At 41.6% G+C, this 21450-nt stretch overlaps 1 protein-coding gene across 1 annotated transcript in view; it reads left to right on the forward strand.

Annotated features, from left to right (window-relative positions):
* The first annotated feature begins 7972 nt into the window (after positions 1–7972).
* Positions 7973–21450, forward strand: part of HMGA2 (high mobility group AT-hook 2) — an 83787-nt gene continuing 70309 nt past the window's right edge. The window contains exons 1-2 of the mRNA XM_075275877.1: positions 7973–8118; positions 9278–9367. Coding sequence (XP_075131978.1) covers positions 8011–8118; positions 9278–9367 — 198 coding nt within the window. The 5' untranslated portion in view covers positions 7973–8010. The remainder of the gene's footprint in view (positions 8119–9277; positions 9368–21450) is intronic.

A 21450-nucleotide genomic window follows, 5' to 3' on the forward strand; every position in this document is an offset into this window, starting at 1 on the left:
CTGCTTCTTTCACTGCGAGCAGTCCCATTGAAGTGAATGGGAAGTGCCGGCGTATACAGCAAGCTCTGCTCATGCCGTGCCGTACAAGCCGGCACTTCCCATTCACTTCAATGGGCGTTACTCCATGTGAATGCAGCCTTACCTGTTAAGAATTTTGTATGGGCAACCATTTCTAAGGATATACTTCACAAGATCAAAGAAGGTTACGATGGAGATCCTTTCCTTAATCATCCCCCAGAGATACACTAAAGACACTTATTGTCTCTCTGATTCATTCTGGCCTTGACTACTGTAACTCCTTACTAATCGGTCTTCCCCTCACTAAACTCTCCCCTCTACAATCTATTCTGAATTCAGCGGCCAGGCTCATCTATCAGGCTAGATGCTACAGCGATGCCTCTGGTCTGTGCCAGTCGTTACATTGGCTGCCTATTCATTATAGAATAAAATATAAAGTTATCACTCTCATCCACAAGGCTCTCCATAATGCCGCACCTCCCTACATTTCCTCCCTCATTTCTGTCTACCGCCCAACCCGTGTTCTCCGTTCACTCAATGACCTAACACTTACATCCTCTATTTTTAGAACCTCCCACGCTCATACAAGACTTCTCCCGAGCTGCACCACTTCTCTGGAATGCTCTACCCCGGACAATCAGATTAACTTCCAATTTCTACAGTTTCAAATGCAAACTACAGACGCATCTTTTCAGACAAGCCTATCATAATTTCTAACGTAAACCCTACTATAATTAGAATCCCCAAAATTTAACCCTCCTCTGTCCCCGCTCCCACATTTCCCCACATGATATGATGTAATCTCATGCTAACGTTATAGTTCCAAGCTCCATCCACATGTTAAAAGACACGTCTGGTGACGGCTCATAAAGTTTCATGCTTGTGTAATGACAGTAACCTCTATTACAAAAGTGTCTGACCTCTGCATAAGCAATGCCACCCCTGCTACCTCGTGTCACCCCCTCTACCTCATAGATTGTAAGCTCTTGCGAACATGGCCCTCAGTCCCATTGTGTGAAATGACTTTCTTTGTAATGTATCTTTCTGTCTGTATTTGAACCCTACAAATTGTACAGCGCTGCGGAATATGTTGGCGCTATATAAATAAAATTTATTATTATTATCCCCCCCACAGATATAGATTTAGTGTTTAAAGATGGGGTTTGGACTCTTGATCAGTGTGTATATGTACCTGAGACTACTCGATTAGAAATTCTACGCCTTGTTCATGACTCTAGACCCGCAGGTCACATGGGAGTCAAAAAGACCAAAGAACTTTTGTCTCGCTCATTTGGGTGGCCTAAATATCAGGTGGATGTCAAGAAGTATGTTTTTTCCTGTCAAACCTGTGCTAGGAATAAGACCCCTCGATCCTCACCAGTTGGATTTCTTCAGCCTCTTCCTATTCCATCTCGTCCTTGGGGTTCTGTTTCCATGGACTTTATTGTTGAACTACCATCTTCAAAAGATATGCGTACAATTCTAGTAGTGGTAAACCGTCTTACCAAAATGGCTCATTTTATACCCACAAAGGGGGTACCTGCTGAAGAGACCGCGGAATTAGTCATCCGAGAAGTTTTCCGCCTACATGGCATACCCGACAATGTAGTTTCTGACCGTGGGGTACAATTTACCTCAAACTTCTGGAAGAGTTTTTGTGCCACTTTAGGAATTGAAGTGAACTTATCTTCTGCTTTTCATCCACAGTCGAATGGGCAAACTGAGCGCACTAACCAAACCCTTAAACAGTATTTACGGTGTTACACAAGTTATCTCCAGGATGACTGAGTTGATTTTCTTCCTACAGCGGAATTTGCTTATAACAACTCCCAGCATTCTTCTACGTCTCAGAGTCCATTTTTTGCCAATATGGGTTTCCATCATACATTCATTCCCAATCTTCTGACTTCTTCTTCAGTTCCTGCTGTCACCGACAGACTGTCTACCTTGAAGCATGTTCAAGAAAAATTGACAAACGCTTTGCATGAAGCTCAAGATCACTATAAGAAAACTGCTGATAGACATCACAAGTCTTTCCCTTCCTTTGGTATTGGAGATAAGGTATGGCTCTCTACAAGAAACTTGAAGCTCAAGGTACCTTCAGCCAAGCCAGGTCAGAAATTTATTGGACCATTTGAAATTGTGGCTCAAATTAATCCTGTAGCTTTTCGTTTAAAACGCCCAGATTCTATGCGGATTCACTCTGTTTTTCATTCTTCACTCCTCAAGCCTTTTGTGGAAAATCCATTCTCGGGACGTAACTTGCCTCCACCTGACCCAGTTATTGTTGAAGAAGAGGAATATCTGGTAGAAGAGATTTTGGATTCTCTAATTCATTGAAATCAGTTACAGTACTTGATAAAGTGGCAAGGGTATGGTTCTGAAGACAACATCCATGCTCCACAACTGGTAAGAGAATTTCATCAGCGCTATCCAGGCAAGCCAAACCAAGTACCATCCAGAGGACGCTCCTGGAGAAGGGGGAGTAATGTCACAAACTGAGTCTTGAACACATCACTTCCTGGCTATCTTCTGCAGCCTTGACCATTACACTATTTGGAACCCTGTTCTGTGCCTTACCTGGTCTCTTCTGGTCTCTCTCTGAAATTTCCCCAAGGTGGGACTATTAAAGGATTATCTTATCTTATCTTCTATTGGAGTAATTGGTTTATGGAGATCACCTGTTCTGTGGCCAATCACAGTTTAGCCCGTCCTTTGCAGACGTCTGACTACGGCTAATCTGCTCCTCCTGTGTACCGATTCCTGAAACATCTGACTACGGCTAATCTGCTCCTCCTGTGTACCGATTCCTGCAACGTCTGACTACGGCTAATCTACTACTCCTGTGTACCCAACTTTGCAGACGTCTGACTACGGCTAATCTGCTCCTCCTGTGTACCGATTCCTGCAACGTCTGAATATGGCTGATCTGCTCCTGTGTGCCGATCTCTGCAAACGTCTGACCACGGTTTCTTCTACTTCTGAGGTATTTATCCTCCATTTATTACTATTTAAGTACTGTACCATTTGCCCCACCATTTGGACTCCAGATCTGATAACTAGCATCGTTACAAACTGTTTGTTTTGTGATCCGTCTGTGTTTTTGGTCCTCCAACTAGAACAATGGTTAAGCAACACTTGTGTGAACGTAGCAATACCCACCCACCCTGCCCACTACCTTCCTTCCCGAAACGCGTTGCTTTGCCAGATCTTGACCAACCTGAAATAGTTACTATGTAACTTCTTTACATTTTGGATTATAATAAAAGTTAATTTTTATATACCTACCGTGGAATTTCTTTACAATCTGATCCTGGTTTGACGCTGGAACTTTTTACCACACATGGATTTCAATTGACGAGTCGCGTTCAACTGGTCTCCGTGCTTCCCAGGATTATATTATGCATTGGATCGATATGGTGAGCTGAATACTATATTTCCTTATCTGGACATTCTGATATATTTTTATTGTGCTCTTTATATTATCTTACAGCCATCCTTTCTCACATACAGCTTCTAGTTTCCTACTCTCACACTGAACCTTTGGTGTCTTGATGCTCACAGTGTAAGGTTGTGGAAGGTTCATTTTAGTATTAGCTCTACACTGCTAGAAAGCCAACAGTGCACTGAATTCATTGCATTATCGGCTTTCCCGTTCTGTGCCCCCGCTGAAGAGCTATCTGCTGTACTGTGAGAGGGGGCAATCCTTACCGCCCAGCCATGATGCTGAGCGGTGAGAACGCCCTACTCCTGATAGTACTTGTCCATAAACAAGTACTGGGGGGACATTTCTCACCGCTCAACGTCATGGCTGGGCGGTAAGGATTGCTCCCTCTCACAGTACAGCGCAATAGACGCTACTGTGACGAAGGGCATTCCTGACTAACTTCAGAAATGCCCTTCTGACACTGAAGAGCTACAGTAACGGCACCGATAGCTCTTCAGCGGGGGCACAGAACGGAAAGCCGATGAATTCAGCGTACTGTCGGCTTTCTAGCGGTGTATCAAACCGCATGTGCCTCTTTTAATGTTGTAGGGAAGGTAGCTCGGTAGTAGCAGGGGTGCAGACCCAGCCAGTCAGAGACAGCAACACAAATCTTGCAGCAAAAAACTGTTTATTTAAAAAACAGCAAAATAAACAAACCTTTACGTCAGGCACAGGATCAGAATAAAATACAGCCTTAACATCAGGCAAAACAAAACCTGCTTGTCTAAATGCTAACTAAACAGCAAATACTAACTATACGTGTGGCTAACTATACGTGTGGCTTACTACCAGCCACATGAATCAACCAAAACAACACTGTACCATAACACAAGGCTCTGTGTCAGGACAGACCCAGCCAAACCCTTCCTCTCCTCCCAGGATCTGCCCTGAAGTGCAGGCTCTGCAGCCTTTTATGCCCCAGTAACAAGCCTATGACCCACATGTGGGCTGCAACTTATTCAAGATCTGCCCTGGACCACACATATGTCAGGAATCTGGGGGAGATATACCGTGACTCCAGCACTCTACCTGTCACCTTCTCACAAGCTGTTGTTCAGAAGATACTATTACTGGAAACAAAATAACTGTGATTAGTTTCTATGTGAAATTCTGTACATTTGCTAATTTCAGATAACCCTAGAGTCTTGTCTTAGACTTTCATATAAGACACACTCCTCAATAAAGACACTTCCAACCTGCGATAAATTTTTAGGATTTATGTACATGCAGACATCTGTTGATCCTAGATTTTTACAATGATGCATATATTTTCTCAAGAGCAAGTCATTACTCACACGACAGTAAAAAATGGCTGTATGACACCCGTTTTTAAACCAATGAAGCCTGTGGGTCTATTCACATGTCTGTTTTTGTGACAAACCATTTTCAGTGTGTTTGACTGATATAAAGATAGCTATGTGAATAAACCCATAGACATTCATTCAGTTTTAAAATGTTTGTGCGATGACCATTGATAAAATACAATAAAATCATACAGTCATTATTTACCATGATGTGAATAAGCCTTTTCAACAGTTTTCAACAATCCAACACAGACATTTTTCACAGACTCTAGGACTGTGAAAAACGGCACTGTCTTGTGAATAAGACCTAAGTTTACCAGTTGTAAAGGAGATTTCCTTTACGGAGAAATCTATTCTGCTATCCACTTCATATGTCCTCCATGCTCTTGTTTGTAATAATGTACCAAATTGCTGATGTATCCTTTCCTAAAGCTTCTGCTATCACATCCATATAAATTGAATGAGCCAATACTTATCCGTTCTTGTGTTTTTTTTTGTTTTTTTTTTAACTGTTCAGGGGTTGGTATAGTGGTAGCAGGGTTATTGAAAGTTGTAGAGATGAGACATTCAGGGTCCTAAGGAAGGATGTGATTATGTGGGACAGTCTTATGTCTTATGGTAGTGAATCCATAGTATGAAGATGCATTGGAGATATCTATGAGGCAGTTGTATAATGAGCAGATAAGAGGAGAGCAAAGTAGGAGGTCTTGAGAGGATTGAAGGTTACATGTGGATACGTTGTGGGAGAATAGGCCACGGAAATATATATAGGGAACAGATCGTGGATGAATTTGTATGTCAGTGATAGCAATTTAAACTCTATTTGCTAGGTAATAGGTAACCAATAAAAAGACTGCCAAAGGAGATAGGTGGATTAAGTGAGTAGCAGAGCTGAGGGAGGGCTGAATGGAAGCCAAAGTATTTGCTGGGAGGTCATAGAGAAGGATGTTGCAGTAGTTTAAGTGGGAGATAATGAGGGCATGGGTTAGCATTTTTGTAGTTTCAGGGATGTGATAAGAGCAAATCGAATGCATGTGTTTGAGCTGGAAGCAGCAGAAGGTGTTAAGATCTTTGACAAGGCAGAATCAAAGGTTACTCCAAGACAACTGAGTAGTGTAAGTGTGGTGTCATATTAAGTTTCATAATATGGGAGTAGACATTCTGAAACTTTGTGTGTCATCGTCATAACAGTGGTATTGAAAACCATGGGATTCTATGAGTTGGCCTAGACCAAGTGCAGAGATGGAAAACAGTAGGGGTCCTAGGACAGAGCCTTGATGGGCACCAACAGAGAGGCGAGATGAAGATTTGTTGTGTGAATGGCAGATGCTAAGTGTATGGTTGGTAAGGTATGAAGAAAATCAGAAGTGAGTCAAGTCTGTGATGCCAACGGAGGTGAGGACCTGTAACTAGGGAAAGTAGTCAACTGTGTCCAAGGTGGAGGAAAAGTCTAGATGGAGAGCAGAGTAGGTCGTTTGTGACCTTGGTTAGGGTGCTTTCAGTGGAGTGATGGTGCCAGAAGCCAGACTGTGCTTTGAAAGTCCACAGAGTTTAGCTCTATCCGCTGTGGATATTTTTCTGCAATGTTTTGGTGGGATTAGCTAGAATCCTATCCACTTTGCAGGTACACATTTTTGCCTTAGAGAGACTTTTTTTTTTCTCTCCAGCAACGTTCTGCAACCCTTGAAGCATGTCTCAGTTTTTCAGTCAAGATGGTATGCCAAGGTTGAAACAGAAAGTGAATGGAGTGGCACCAAACGTACACAACCATTGCACCATTCAACTGGCACACAGGACTGTGACCGGTGGACCATCAGCAATCAAACACTTATTCCCTACCATGTGGAAAGCAAATAAATGTTGCTTTTGGGCTACCCCTTTGAAAGAATACTTGGGGGTGTTTACCAACCTGAGTTAGGCATCTGCGCCCAGTCTCTATACGGGCATTCTGTTCGCCTCTCCCCATGAAAAATGCGGAGAGAAAAGCGCTGCAAGCAGCACTTTTCTCTCCGCATTTTTCACCCTTTTCATGTGGAAACAGAACACAAACCATGCGGACCGCATTATAGTCTGTGGGTTTCCTAAGGTAACCACTTTTTTATGTGGATCAGGTTTCCATTCGGGGATCCCCAAGCAGACCCCCTGAACGTAAACCCGTGCACAGATGTGAACCAAGTCTATTTTTTTTGTATTGAGCCCAGTGTTTCCTTTATCCCATAGTGGATTCTATCCCAGTCAGTTTCCAATCAGGCGTCTCCATACATTACTGAAGAAAATGGCATGTGTGTAGGCTAAAGTGTGACATGACCTGAAGGTCACAGAAGTTCATGTCGACTTCCTTTTCAGTAAGAGGTACACAATGCAGCTGCTGCAGAACCGCTTTTTTAGACAGTAAGCACTCCTGTCTCCAGCTGGTGTTTCCACACAGTATATATAGCTACATCTATATATATAATATAGGGGTCAGTTGAGTGCACTGTTCTATTTATAGGTATGAGAGTGTTTGTACAGACACTGCCATGTGCTGTATTGTATGAGTGTATATCACACAATAGCAGACAGGCTCCTGTGCCTCCTCCTCAGGAGGGATTCCCTGGAGCGGGGCCACTGATTGCTTGTAGTCCTGCAGCCACGTGAGGTAGCCCCCGTGTTTCCCTCCCCAGCAGCGCCGCTGTACTTGTGTTATATCTGGCCGGCCTCCAGCCTCCGCTCGCTGCCTCCTTCTCCGCTTTGCCTCCTCCTATTTTTTCCACCCACGGGTAAAGGTGTTTTTTTTTACCCATCCCACTATAATCCGTGGGCCGGACTTGTATCACATGCCCTACTCACACAAACACAAGCCCTCCCTTACCCCCCAAATCACACACACGTGTGGCCGTACAGCAATACTTATATGTGGCCAGCCCCATGCAGCAGCGTTGTGTCACCGCTCACTAGTCGTTACCTCCGCTGCCCTATGACCTCCATTGTCCCCGTCACATCACACATCTCTCCTATTCATCCCCTTGTCTCCTAGCAGTGTGTATAGGGAAGCCCCCCGCGGTCAGGACATTACAGGAGACACATCGCTGCGCTCGCCTCCTCTCTCTCCTCTCACTTTGGTGGCAGCAGGACGTCCGGTACTACGGCGGCGGCAGCGGCGGCTCCTCGCGTGGATCCCTGAAGGTGCAGTGGACCATCGTCGGGCTACAGCAGATAACCATGAGTTCAAAAGAAAGTGGCCGCCAGTCCACGTCTGCGGAGCATCCTGCATCCCCCTCATCAGAGTCACCGAAGAGGGCGCGGGGGAGACCTCGGAAACCACAAAAAGTCAGTACCGCATCCTTCCCTCACCCTGCACCTCACAGGACGCACACTTTACCTCACAGGCAGCACATTGCCTCACAAGGCGCACACTTTACCTCACACTTCACCTCACACAATGCACCGAGCAGTGCGGGCTCGGAGCTGCTGCGGACACCCTGCACAGTGTGTGCTCCATTCATAGCAGCGCGCTGTGGGAGTCGGTGCAGACAGGGGGTCTCCCTGTGCCAGCTAATCGCTCTGACTGGGGGAAGGGGAACCTGCTCAGTGTCCCCTTGGCTGCAGAATTCAATATTGCACTGGGCACCACACACAATGCCAGTCCCCCCACTCTTGTAGTATTCATTGCCTATGGACATATGCACAATAAAAGGACAGGGCTTCGTGTACATGTCTGCCTGCTTATTGTTGCTAACCTGTGGCTGGAGCTGAAATGTCTCTATTAATGTACACACAGGAGTTTGTCGCCTGGGGAGACACTGCATGCTTTCATTCATGGGGTATATCTAGAGACTGCTGCATGTTCCTCTATGGCTAGTATGTGGGAAACAGGTTTGTAGACTGGTGCTGCCTCCTGATAAGAGTGCTTACAACTTCCCTTGTCATGTCTGGATCTTTGTGCTCAAATGCAAAGAGGGAATAGAAAACCAGAAGTTTCACCTCTAGAAAAGTTCAAGTGCCCAGAAGAAACCAGAAAATAAGATTACAGCACAATGTGAATGCAATCAGGTCACATGATGCACTAGATGCAAAGTGAGGGCAATCTGCTCATGCCCCATGTATTAATGCCTCATGTGTTAACTATACATTATTTTATGTTATGTAACATGTATGTGAGACCACACGTGTTTGGTAAGCTTACCTTTACTGACATCTACATTAGGTGCCATTCTCTCTATACATGTATAACATCTATACTGTCATTGGTTAGGACACATTACAGTCCTTAAGTGCACAACTTACATTTTTATTACCCATCTCAGTGCGTAAATGTTTTCTTTTCCTGCAAATCATTGGGTTTGTACATTGGTTACATATGTTTCCCTGTAAGTCTTTAATAGTTCAGTATATCATGGCAAGAAAAGGTTTAGTTGCCTTTGGAGACAGCGCTATAATTTCCCATGTTAAATTCCTTCCACTATATCAAGTTTATTTCTGTATTTAGGAGCCAGCAGCTGGAGAACCCTCTCCTAAAAGACCCAGAGGAAGACCTAAAGGGAGCAAAAACAAAGGTCCTTCAAAATCCGCACAAAAGGTGAGCCCAGCAGCACATGCCTGCACAGAAGTTACTATGAACTTGTGCTTGTAGTATAGAATATTTGTGAGTCTGTCCAGAATGTACATACTACGAATGAGTTCTCTAAAATAGATTATTTCACTAACCTGCTTTTAATGAAATAGAAACTTATCAGTGCAATGACCCCATAACTTGTTTATGTTGTGTACTCTAGTGTGATTGTATCAAAGTCTATTGTTTGTTTTCAGTAACCTGCTGTACATAAGGTGATGTCCATTAGCTGAACATCCAATATGGGCATTAGCACAACTGTTACTAAAATAGCAAAACTAGTTATTCTGAATGGACACCAGAATGTTCTAACACCCAAACAGTTGTTGAGAAGTCAAACATGTGTCCCCTTTCACTTAACATTATTACTTTCAATTCACATTATTGGTGTAAAATGAGATGTTTCGCTTGGCAAATATAACTTTTATCTTTTTTACAGTCTCTATGAATGAATGGGTCATTTGACTCGACTATAATATTTCTGCATCTAAAGTACACTGATAAATCTGTGGGATACTTAGAATGATTCTGGCATGGGACTGTTGTAGACTATGTTGTTATATTATGGTGACATTTCTAAATCTTAACCTTTAAACTATTCTGACTTTGTTTTGAAATTTGTGACATTAGAAGCTTAGACTTTTAACACTTGCTGAATGTGAATGAACCATGCATAGTGGTAATAAGCAGTAAGTCTTATCTTAAGGCTCACCATATAATGTTTATTGCTAGGATAATAGACTTTCCTGTTGTATGCAGGAAAAACATGTCAGGACTATGGCTAAGTGTTTTGGATTTTTTTTTTTTTTTTTTTTTTTTTAACTATAGCCAGTGATTCTTCAGATAGCCATGCAGCATGCTTTTCAGTTTAGAAAGGGTATCTAAGGTCCTTCATACACTTTATAGATAGAAGAGATCTGAATACAATTGCTGTCACACAGACTGTAACAGGGGGTTACACAACTGTGCCTCATGGGTTTTAGAAATGTATTTTTTTTTTTTATTATATCTAGTTTAAGTTTATGTATTTAAACCTCTCTCTTTTCATGATTGAATATATGATTCACGTTAAAGTGTAAGGCAATCATGTTACACCAATGACAAAACTGTTCAGATTGGTATACTGGCTGTGAAATTTCATTGTAGTTTACTATTGTATACACAAGATGGAGTCTAGAAATACCCATGAAAGGAATAATATTCCAAGCAATACATTTCCAAGTGAAAATAGTTTAACAGCAACTTTAGATGCCCACCTGTTTGCTATTTTTTATTTCTCTCTGTCCTTCACTTTCACAACTACTGTTTGATATTTGCAAACTGTCCTTGGGAAGTTTCACAACAACACTTTTTTTTTCGTTTAGCGTTTATTGTGTGAAAAATACTTGTGTTCATTGACTCGGTCATTTCAGTTCTTTTCAAACTTTGGAACTTCTCTGTTATATCCTTTTTTTATTTTTATTTTTTTATTATTATAGAGTAATTTTTTCGGGCTAGTTGGCTCAAGTGATACTAATGCCCATCATCAAGCAGACAGGCAAACATAAAAGAGGTCTATATTCAGGCAAATCCTTTTAACATATGTCAATGAAGTGAAAAACAGTGGTTTGACAGCTTCGTGTCCCACACTGGGTGGAAAAATAGCTATACATACATAGTCACCGTTGAAACTGATGGTTTCCATTGAAGTGGATGGTATTTAAGGAAACCTTCAAGTAATTCCACTTATGGCCGAGGCCCAACATGGCATAAGCGCTGCGGTTTGGTGGAAACTCCAGGGGGAAAAATTTGACGTTTTACTGTCCCTGCAAAGTGGATGGGATTCTAGTGAATCGCATCCACACATTGCGGAAAATACACTTTGGAAATCGTAACATGTCAATTATACCTATAGGAAACCGCCAGTGTTTCCATAGGCATAATGGAAGCAGAGGTTTCTGTGAAAAGTGCTGCGGGAAAAGACGCGATGTGTTGCTGCTAACTGGGGCCATAGCCTGAAGTTTCCCTTAGTTCTTATGTAGCTTAGCTTTTTCCACAGAAAAAGGGAACTATTTCTCTAATTAAAAGTGGCTACTTTTTAAGTCCATGTCTGACTCATTTGTAGGTTTGCCTCTCGTGAGTACAAACCAGAGTGCTGGTTGCTTATGTGAGATGGTTTTAATGTAGCTTGTTGAAAATATTGGTTCTACTTGTGGAGATCCCACTAGAGTTTAACAAGTGGTATGGACCTTACTGTTCATGAACAACTATGTCAACCAAGAATAGAGAGTAAGGAATACAAATAAGACCATAGGAATAGCACCATCTATTGGTAAGTATCAGCCTATAGATTGATTTTCAAAGAATCCTAAGGGTATAATCTGAGAATAATAGCCAAGCCAGTATGACACATCCAGAAGAAGGGGTTCCCATCTGCAGACAGCTGTTTCAAGGTTTGTGCGCCTCATCGGTGCAGAGTAGGGTACTTGTATTCCTTACCCAGAATTCTTAGCAGGTCATGCATGGTCTAATAAGCCCTGTACCAGTCTCTTCTAATGAGAAACATTTCACCTTCTGACCAAAGTATAGAGTGAGATCCTCTCATTCTCAGACCCAGTGGTGGGAGGTGAGCTAGTTCAAGTGGAACTAGTTTTCACACTGTTCAAGGCATGTGCTTCCTTTTTTCACTCCTAAGGGGCCTGTTTCTAAGTTCAAAAGACTGGTCTAATATTTGTAGAAAACACTTAAAGTGGTCAGTATAGTTAAAAAAAAAAAAAAATTCACATGAATGCAATTAGCAGTATAATTGTGTTTTTTGTGTCATGTTAAAGGGATTGTCCAGTTCAATAAAATATTTTTGTGCATTTAAATTTTATACCACTTAGACTAGGTTCTCATCTGCGTTTGGGGATTCTGACCCCCATTCTGCTTGAAAAATGCGGAGAGAAAAGTCCTGATTGCATTTTTTGGGTAGAATCCTAGCGGACTCCTATAGTCTGTTTATGTTAGTCGGGTAACTACTTTTTAAGTGAATTGTGTTTACACTTTTCGGGTCCTCAAGCGGTGTGAACCTAGCCTTACTAATATACTTGAATTAAGAAAGGTGCTTTGATCTCGAGGTATCAGTGTTTGGTCCTGGGTCTCTGCAGATGCATTTCTGGCTTGTGTTCAACATGGGAAAGCGTTTTCTGTATGCGTATATGATCAGTTCTGTATGTGAAGGTTCTTGCTGATTTCGATACCAAAGCCAGCTTCCCTATCTGTCTCTGCATCAATTGTGACAGCACTGGTCATGTATCAACACAGAAAACGCCCTTCCACAAAATGCTCTTTGCTGGTCTTAACATCTAGTTCTGTTGACAAAGTTACCTATGAGGTGAGTCACATTTTACATAGAAGTCAATGAAGAAGGGAGGAAGCTGCAACTTCAAAACTATGCTAGACTTTGATTGAGAGCCGTCTTTGCTGTCTTTCAAGATAAAACTCTACATCTTAAAAGAAAGAGGCAATAAATCAATTAATAGCCTCCTCCCCTCTCCATAGACTTCTGTGTGTGAGGCCGAGGAGGGTTCTATGCAGATAAACAGCTTGAGTCAAGACTAGAGATGAGCAAGTACTATTTGAAACGGCCGTTTCGAATCGCACGCACCCATAGGAATGAATGGAAGCGGCCATTCATTCCTATGGGTGCGTGCTATTCGAAACAGGAGTTTCGAATAGTACTTGCTCATCTCTAGTCAAGGCAAGGAGAAGAGCTGCTTAGTAAGTGGGGAAGGAAACCTATTTCTTTTACTATGTTACAAATGTTCTTATTCTCATGTACCATTAATTTCTGAAAAGTGGTTTCTAATTAGAGGCTTCAAATTTACCTTTATCAATTGCAAATTCAAATTTTTTTTTGTAAGTTTATTTGCACTGCTGGAAAATTTGTTTTGAGAAGTATCTCCAAAAATGATAGATGTAAATGTACAGTATTTGGTAGAAATCAGTATATACCTGATATTTAATGTCCTTGATTTGTTCCACACATTTGTATCAGTCTAGGCACTCTTATCTAATATCAGTACAAATGTCTTTTCTGCCCTCGCTCCATACTGACAACTCTTATATGGTTTGAAACATTGTAAGGACTGTTGTACAAATGGTTTTTAAGCGGTAGCTGTCTGCTATTGGCTGGGAGCAATCTTGACTAACTCCCCATATACATGTATACTTGGCTCTGTAAGCCTTGCATGTGTACTGAAAGGGTTGAGGGGAGGAAGATGTGGGATGTGGTGAACCTCCTGTTGTTGTGTTTTGTTTGTATATGGCAGGTAATTTAAAACTGTAGTCAGATATAGTGGTAAAGCTTTAAAAGGAACTTGTTAGGGACTATACTAGTGCTGTTGCTGTAGTTTACAGTGATGCCATTCTTAATCCACAGTGCAGTCTTAGTTGTTGTCGTTGTTGTTATTGCTGTGCATGACATGAAGTATTATGGTACATTCCATTCATCATTTCTTCAAGGCTTTAAAATGATGATCCCACTGTTCTAGGACATCATTCAAGGCATAGGAGCCAGGATAAGGTTGTTGAGAGTTTGCCTTTTGCATCAGACTCTACCACCTGTAATGAAAAGAAGAATGAAGACTTTTTTTTTTTTTTTTTTTGGAATGTGGAAACATTGGGACATTAGAACACTGTTACCTCAGTGCTGCAGTGTTGTGGGGTATTGGGGCAGTTTGTGTGGCACATAGTACCAACCCGTGTGAGAGCCAAGTTTTATTTACATGAGATAGAATATCTTTAAGTTACTTACAGTGAAAATAAGTTTTCCCACCTAAAAAGAATGGACAAGTCTGTAATTTTTTTCGTAGGTATACTTGAACTATGCGAGACAGAATCTAAAAAAAACACCAGAAAATTGCATTGTATTTTTAGATAAATAATTTGCAGTTTATTGCATGAAAGACATATTTGATCACCTACCAACCGGCACGAATTCTGGCTATCACAGACCTGTTATTTTTTTCATTAAGAAGCCCTTCTCTGCACTCATTACCTGTATTAATTGAACCTGTTTGTGTGGACAGGTGTCTTTTGTATAGGTAACAAATTCACTCAATCAGTCACACTCCAACCTCTCCACTATGGTCAAGACCAAAGAGCTGTCTAAGAATACCAGGGACAAAATAGTTTCACACAACTGTTGGTGCGATTATTAGAAAATGGAAGAAACACAAGATGACTGTCAGTCTTCCTCAGTCTGAGGCTCCATGCAAGATCACGTCTTGTGGGGTAAGGATGATTCCGAGAGGTCAGTAATCAGCCCAGAACTACACAGGAGGACATAGTCAATGACCAGAAGAGAGCTGGGACCAGAGTCTCCAAGATTACTGCTAATAACACACTATCTCATCATGGATTAAAATCCTACAGGACACGCAAGGTTCCCACTTCTCACAGCAGTACATGTCCAGGCCCGTTTGAAGCTCGCCATTGACCATCTGGATTATTCAGAGGAGGCAAGGAAGAAGGTTATATGGTCAGATGAGACCAAAATAGAACTTTTTTGGGTCAACTCCACATGTTGCGTTTGGAGGATGAGTACAACCCCGAGAACTCTTTCCCAACCATGAAGCAAGGGGGTGCAAACCTGATACTCTGGGGGTGCTTTTCTGCAAAGGAGACAGGACGACTGCACCATATTGAAGGGAGGATGGATGGGCCATGCATGAGATTTTGTCCAACAACCTCTTTCTCTCAGTAAGAGCATTGAAGCTGGGTCTTACAGCATGAAAATGACTCGAAACACACAGCCAGGGCAAATAAGAATTGATTCCGTAAGAAGTATTTTAAGGTCCCGTAGTGGACTAGCCAGTCTCCAGACTTGAACCCAATCGAAAATCTTTGGAGCAAGCAGAAACTCCATGTAGCCCAGCGAAAGCCTTCGAACCCTGAAAGATCTGAAGAAGATCTGTATGGAGGAATGGGCCTTAAATCCCTGTCCCAGTGTGTTCAAACTTGGTTAAGAATTACAGGAAACATTTGACCTCTGAAATTGCAAACAAGTTTCTGTACCAAATCTAAGTTCTGTTTTTCTATTGTATAAAATACTTATTTCATGCAATAAAATGAAAATTAATTATTTAAATATCATACAATGTGATTTTTCTGGATTCTCTCACAATGGAGGTGTACCTATGATAAAAATTACAGACCTCTATTCTTTGTAGGTGGGCAAACTTACAAAATCAACCAGTGTATCAAACACTTATCCCATTATTTTATTTTTTTTTTTAAACTAATTTTAAAGTTTTAATCAATAAGAAAGGAAGTATCGAGACATCAATCATGAAATAAACGAGAGAAGTAATTACAAACATCCCATCAAATGCCATGGAACAATAAGCAATAAAATACAACACGAATATAATAAAAAGATACAAAATGCAAGAAAAGAAAACCAGGCTAGGACATAGTCAAAAGAAAATAAAAAAGGAAAAAAACAGAAGGGGAAAAAAGTTAGGGGGAAAGGGGAAACGACCTGTCAGTGACCTAGAGGCCCTGGAGAGTACAATATGTATCCCATTGCGAGCGAATAGTCTAGAATGCCTCCATAGTGTTGTTAAGGATTGCCGTCATGTATTTGAGAGAGTGGATGTCTTTCATTCTCCTAAGTAAGTCCGGCCCTGATGGCGGAGACACCGTCCTCCAATTCCATGCTATAAGGGTATTTGCACCCATACAGAGATATTGGAAGAGTCGGGATGATGCCTTACCAAGGTGTCTAGGGGGGAGGCCAAGGAGATAAATCAGTGGGTCCAATGAGACCCCACTGTAGTTTTAAAGATAACACTGTGCAGAATACATAAATACATCCCCTTTTTGATCCTTGGTATAGGCCACCATTCATATATACACATTAAGGGGAAGCGAGATCGGGCATGTTGCACATCATCATTTTTTGTTTAACTGTATTTTTATTGAAAATTTTAACATAAGTAAGAAAACAATTGCGAAGGAGAAAACGTGAATAAGGGAGAGGCCACATTGCCAATCCTGCAGCAGGTAACAACATAAAGAACCGTATTAAGAAAGTGCAATGAAAAACAAAAATACAGGGGGAGACAGGTGCATAAAGACGGGGGGGAAAGGGGATTATGAGGGGGAATACTAGGTCACAGGCCTCGCAGGGTGCAATAGGCATCCCAAGGGGACCAAATGGAGTCATAGGCCTCCAATGTGTTATTGAGACTGGCCATCAAAAATTCAAGGCTTCGGACATCCTTGATGCGGGCCAAGAGTTCAGTACCAGTGGGGGGGATTAGGACTCTTCCAATGCTTAGCAAGCACATCATCTTGACGATCCTTTTTCGCAGAGAAAAATAAGCTTTTACCATTAGGTTGATGGTTAGGAAGCTGTCTTTGCATAAGTTTTGAGAAATTCCTTTTTTTAAAAAAAAATTCTTGATTTTTTTTTTTTTTCCATATCAATAACTATAGTTTAAAAAAAAAAAAGTACAATTTCCTGTGATTTCCACTCTGTCCACTGAAGCCAAAGCCTGATCGCAACATTACACTTGCTAATTCTACAATGCCAGTTGTGACTTCCTTTCTTATTACAAATAAGATTACAATCCTCTAACCCCCCTCCCCCCATTCCCATTGTGACCCTTCACTACAGCATCATTTTACTGACAGCATATGATGTCACAGCTTTGGTAACTTTGCCTAACCCTCTCAGAAAATGTCTAGAAAACTCTCCCATAGACTTCAGTGTTAGTTTCAGACTATAGCTGTCTTTCACCATGACTATACTGAATCAATTATACATTAAAGTGCTTAATTAAATTCTGTTAACCAAGCAAATGAGAAGTTCAGGCAAAATGGCAGCCCCCATACATATTCATGTACAAAAAGTAGAATATGCAAGTCTACAATAGAAAATTAAAACAGATTAGAAAATAATGCTAGATTTTCACTATCCTCTTTTAGTATACAGTAAATAAAATAAATTGGTGATGCTTTTCTTTTAAGCAAAAATTGTTTATAGGACAAACCATCCAACTACAGTAATTCACAGCTATGGGATATTATTTGGTGTCTTTTAATTCACAGTGAATCCAGTCAGGTGAATTTTTTGTTAGGGCTATTCAGTCACATTTTGATCACACGTTTGGATCCATTTTACAGATGCAAATGAAAGACCAGGGATAAAAATTGAGTTAGTGGTGGTAGTAATAACATTTATATACAGTAAAGGAAATCATTATTTGATAGCTTGCTGATTTTGTAAGTTTTCCCACTGACAAAAACATAAACAGTCTATAATTTTAAGGGTAGGGTAATTTTAACAGTGAGAGAATATCAAAAATAAAATCCAGAAAATCACATTGTATAAATGTTATAAATATCACCGGATCTAGGAGCACCAAAAATGTATATGTTCACATAAGGGGTGTCCTCAAGACAAACGTTAAAACTTAACTTTTATTGTAAAAGGTCAGGGCAGGCGGCCCCTATTGTTTTATAGATACAATTTTTTTTTTTTTTTTTTTAGGCTTGTGATATACATTCCAAACGCTAGGGAATCTGAGTATAGTCCCCTTATTCTGGGATTAAGACTGCCTAGGGAGTATATATTCAATTAACTTCTAGACACCTAATGTTATTGATAACAAATAAAACTACTGTGTACCGTAACCTAGCAATCTTAGCTCTGATACACTGTCTCCTAGGCTAGTAGTGCTCCAGTGTTCCAATAGGTCGACCTCCTGGAAGTATCGGGACCCACCACCAGGGTCCCGAGAACTGCGGTTTTGACCGCACATCGTGTGCTATCAAGAACTTTGTCTCCTGATTGATTTTTAGTTAAAGAAACGCATTGAGACAAATATATAGAGGATGGTGGGAGGAACAATATCACCATATCGGTTTATCGTAACCAGACTCTGGGATTAGATTTTGGAGTCCTTCTAGCACCTAGGAACACTCATTATAGGAGATAGGTGTGGGCTGAAAACAGATGGCTCTCAATCTCCCTTAGGTATCAGTAGGGGAGTGGATCTGAGAATAGAAGGGTTAATCTATTAACAATAGGGGCCGCCTGCCCTGACCTTTTACTTGATTTTACAATAAAAGTTAAGTTTTAACGTTTGTCTTGAGGACACCCCTTATGTGAATGTATAAATGTTATAACTTTATTTCCATTTTGCATAGAGAAATGGGTATGATTTCTCCCCCTCCCCTCTGCTCCTACAGACCAGTTAGATGCTCCTAATCAACTTGTTACCTGCACTAAAGGAATTGTCTTATATTGTCACCTGTATAAAAGACTAATGTCCACAGACTCAATGAATCAGTCAGACTCTAACCTCTACAACATGGGCAATACCAAAGCGCTTTCTAAGGATGTTGGGGACAAGATCATAGCCTTGCACAAGGCTGGATTACGCTACAAAACCATAAGTAAGACGCTGGGTGGGAAGGAGACAACTGCTAGTGCAATAGTAAGAAAATGGAAGAAATACAAAATGACTGTAAATAGACATCGATCTGGGACTCCATGCAAAATCTCATCTCGTGGGGTATCCGTGATCATGAGAAGGGTGAGCTATCAGCCTAAAATTACATTGGGGGGACTGTACAATTTGTAGGGTTCAAATACAGACAGAAAGATACATTACAAAGAAAGTCATTTCACACAATGGGATTGAGGGCCCTGCTTGCAAGAGCTTACAATCTATTAGGTAGAGGGGGTGACACAAGAGGTAGCAGGGGCGGCATTGCTTATACAGAGGTCATACAATTTTGTAATAGAGGTTACTGTCATTACACAAACCTAGAACTTTTGTGAGCCATCACCAGTTGTGTCCTTTAACATGTGGATGGAGCTTGGACATATAAACTTAGCCTGAAATGTCATCATATCATGTAGGGTAATGTGGGAGCGGGGACAGAGGAGGGTTACATTTTGGGGATTCTAATTATGGTACGGAAGGGTTTACATTTGGAATTGTGATAGGCCTTTCTGAAAAGATGTGTCTTTAGTTTGCGTGTGAAGCTGTAGAAATTGGGAGTTAATCTGATTGTCCGGGGTAGAGCATTCCAGAGAAGTGGTGCAACTCGGGAGAAGTCTTGTATATGAGCGTGGGAGGTTCTGATAATAGAGGATGTAAGTGTTAGGTCATTGAGTGAACGGAGAGTACGGGTTGGGCGGTAGACAGAGATGAGGGAGGAAATGTAAGGAGGTGCAGCATTATGGAGAGCCTTGTGGATGAGGGTGATAACTTTATATTTTATTCTATAATGAATAGGCAGCCAATGTAAGTGACTGGCACAGACCGGAGGCATCACTGAAGCGTCTAGCCTGATAGATAAGCCTGGCCGCTGCATTCAGAATAGATTGTACACCGTAATGGATTAAAATCCTGCAGTGCCCGCAAGGTCGCCCTGCTCAAGAAGGCCCATATGCTGGCACATCTGAAGTTTGCCAATGAACACCTGGATGATTCTAAGAGTGATCTGGAGAAGGTGCTGTTATCAGATGAGACAAAAATTGAGCTCTTTGGCATTAACTCAGCTCATCGTGTTTGGAGGAAGGAAAATGCTGCCTATGACCCAAAGAACATTGTATCCACTGTCAAGCATGGAGGTGGAAACATTATGTTTTTGGGGTGTTTCTCTGCTAAGGGCACAGGACTACTTCATTGCATCAATGGGAGAATGGATGGAGCCATGTACTGTAAAATCCCGAGTGATAGCCTCCTTCCTTCGAACATTGAAAATGTGTCGTGGCTGAGTCTTCCAGCAGGACAATGACCCAAAACATACAGCCAAGGCAACAAAGGGGTGGCTCAAAAAGAAGCACATTAAGGTCATGAAGTGGCCTAGCCAATCTCCAGTCCTTAATCTCATAAACTTATGGTGGGAGCTGAAGCTCCGAGTTGCCAAGCGGCAGCCTCAAAACGCTTTAGAGATGATCTGCAAAGTGGAGTGTCGAGTTTTTCTGTCCGCTTGAAAAGTCGGACATCTTTACATGCGGACAGTGAAGGAAGGGCACGGTGTCCAAAAGAACACTCCCGATCGCCATTTAAATAAATGACAGGTGTCACGGACACAGCTAGTGTCCACTCCTAATGTCCATTCCAGATTTTGAATGGACCCTAGGAGCGGACACTACCTGTCGGACACAGACGGTAGCGTGAACGCCCCCTTACAGTTTCTGCAAAGTGGATAGAATTCTGGCTAATCTCATTCACACATTGCAGACTAAAATCCACAGCGGAGATGATACAGTTTAATAAAGTTTAGTGTTGTTTTGTTTTTTTAAATCTCAGCATGTCAATTATACTTACAGAAAGTTAGCATTTTCTGTATAGTGTAAGCCAATGGCTGGTCAGGTAATGGAGGGGGTTGTACATCTCAACCAGACTACTAAGGTGGGTGAGATGAGAGAACTCCAGAAAGAACATTCCTCAGCAGATAACTATTGTCTGCTGAGGGTTATTTCAAAGTTCTGGTTACTGGGCTGGATTTTTAGGAATGGCAGGTAGGTTGGTAGTGGGGACCTGTCATTCCGCCACCCTCCAGTTCACATTTTGGGGATGTTCCAGCAGCGACTCAGCTGCAGAGAGTCTCCTCGTCAAGGAGGCTTGAGAAGTTGCTCCAGCAGCAACACTTTGGCAGAGTTTGGCTGGAGAGCCAACAGAGAGGTCATATTTTTGGAGCTGTGTCCTGAATGATTCTACTGGCTTTTGATTTGTTATTCTAGGTGAGGTAACCTATTCTATGTTTAATTAGAGCATAGCCGGGCAGGTGTTTATTTTTGAATTGTTTCCTTTGTTGCTGCACTATATTTTTGAGTGAAAATAAAACTTTTGTTTTGGACTAAAGAAACTGGACTTGTTTGTCTATGCCACACCACCTAGCAACCCCAGACCCTGACGATAGGTATGATAGGGGTCGAAAATCCGCAGAGGAAAACTCTGCTGACTTTCTGTGAAAAATGCTGTGAAAAAAGTGCTGCGTTTCAGCCATGGTCTATTCTGTAGCATTTTTTGGCCAGGGCTCACTGTGTGGGGCCTTAG

Source organism: Leptodactylus fuscus, chromosome 5, assembly GCF_031893055.1.
Source record: "Leptodactylus fuscus isolate aLepFus1 chromosome 5, aLepFus1.hap2, whole genome shotgun sequence".
Classification (NCBI taxonomy): domain Eukaryota; kingdom Metazoa; phylum Chordata; class Amphibia; order Anura; family Leptodactylidae; genus Leptodactylus; species Leptodactylus fuscus.